Source organism: Penaeus monodon, chromosome 19, assembly GCF_015228065.2.
Source record: "Penaeus monodon isolate SGIC_2016 chromosome 19, NSTDA_Pmon_1, whole genome shotgun sequence".
NCBI classification, from domain to species: Eukaryota; Metazoa; Arthropoda; class Malacostraca; order Decapoda; family Penaeidae; genus Penaeus; species Penaeus monodon.
In genome coordinates, this window is record NC_051404.1 from 40,036,576 (window position 1) to 40,037,385 (window position 810).

General features: G+C 32.3%; 1 protein-coding gene across 1 annotated transcript in view; it reads right to left on the reverse strand.

Moving 5' to 3' along the window:
* LOC119585232 overlaps positions 1–810 on the reverse strand; it is an 8,028-nt gene that overhangs the window by 3,936 nt on the left and 3,282 nt on the right. Inside the window, exon 2 of the mRNA XM_037933892.1 lies at positions 575–730. Coding sequence (XP_037789820.1) covers positions 575–730 — 156 coding nt within the window. The remainder of the gene's footprint in view (positions 1–574; positions 731–810) is intronic.

Sequence of the window (810 nt, forward strand, 5' to 3'; positions counted from 1 at the left end):
GAAACAGTAAATAATCTAATAATAAATAATATCTAACATCAAACTGACAACACACACAAAAATACAGGCTACTGAAAATAAATGTCTGCATAAATAATAACAACAGTGATAATAAAGTCAGGCAAAGTTTATGTATCATCTTTGCATTAACAGTTGGCCTATGTGCAACACCTTATTATATACCACTGGTCACTGTATCTTTGGCCTGTCAGTAAAGGCCAACAAACATGTAAATTCTGGCAAAACAGAGCTTGTAGATAATCGTTAGTAATTTCTTGTCAATTAAGGAACAGACTAAGCTCTATTTTGTCAGAAATTACTTAGTAGAGTTTTGGATGGGTATGTATAAAACACAATATAAATATGAGAAAAAATTCTGTTTCTAAACCACTGCTGGTACCACATAAACATCTACCAAGAATAAACTTCATAGCAATTAGTATCAAAACAAAAACATACCCATAACATTGCCAAAAAAACTTTGAAAAAAAAAGAAGAAAAAACAGTAATGGCAACTATGCTATTTTAACCACAATTATATACTTGAAAATGGCATAACCAGAATAGGGCATACCTGTAGTATCAGCATCAAGCCTGTGTACTAAGTGCAGCTCGTCGGTCTTTAAATGATGAGCTAATTCAGGCAGAAAATCGGTTAGTACATGGTGGTTTCCTTCTGCTCCCCCATGCATACTAAGTCCAAAAGGCTTATATAAACCAATGATATCATCTGAAATAGTAGATTGAAAGCCTAGGTAAGTTATTTGATCTGAAATTATATATTCTTTTACCAACTAGATAAGTAAATTC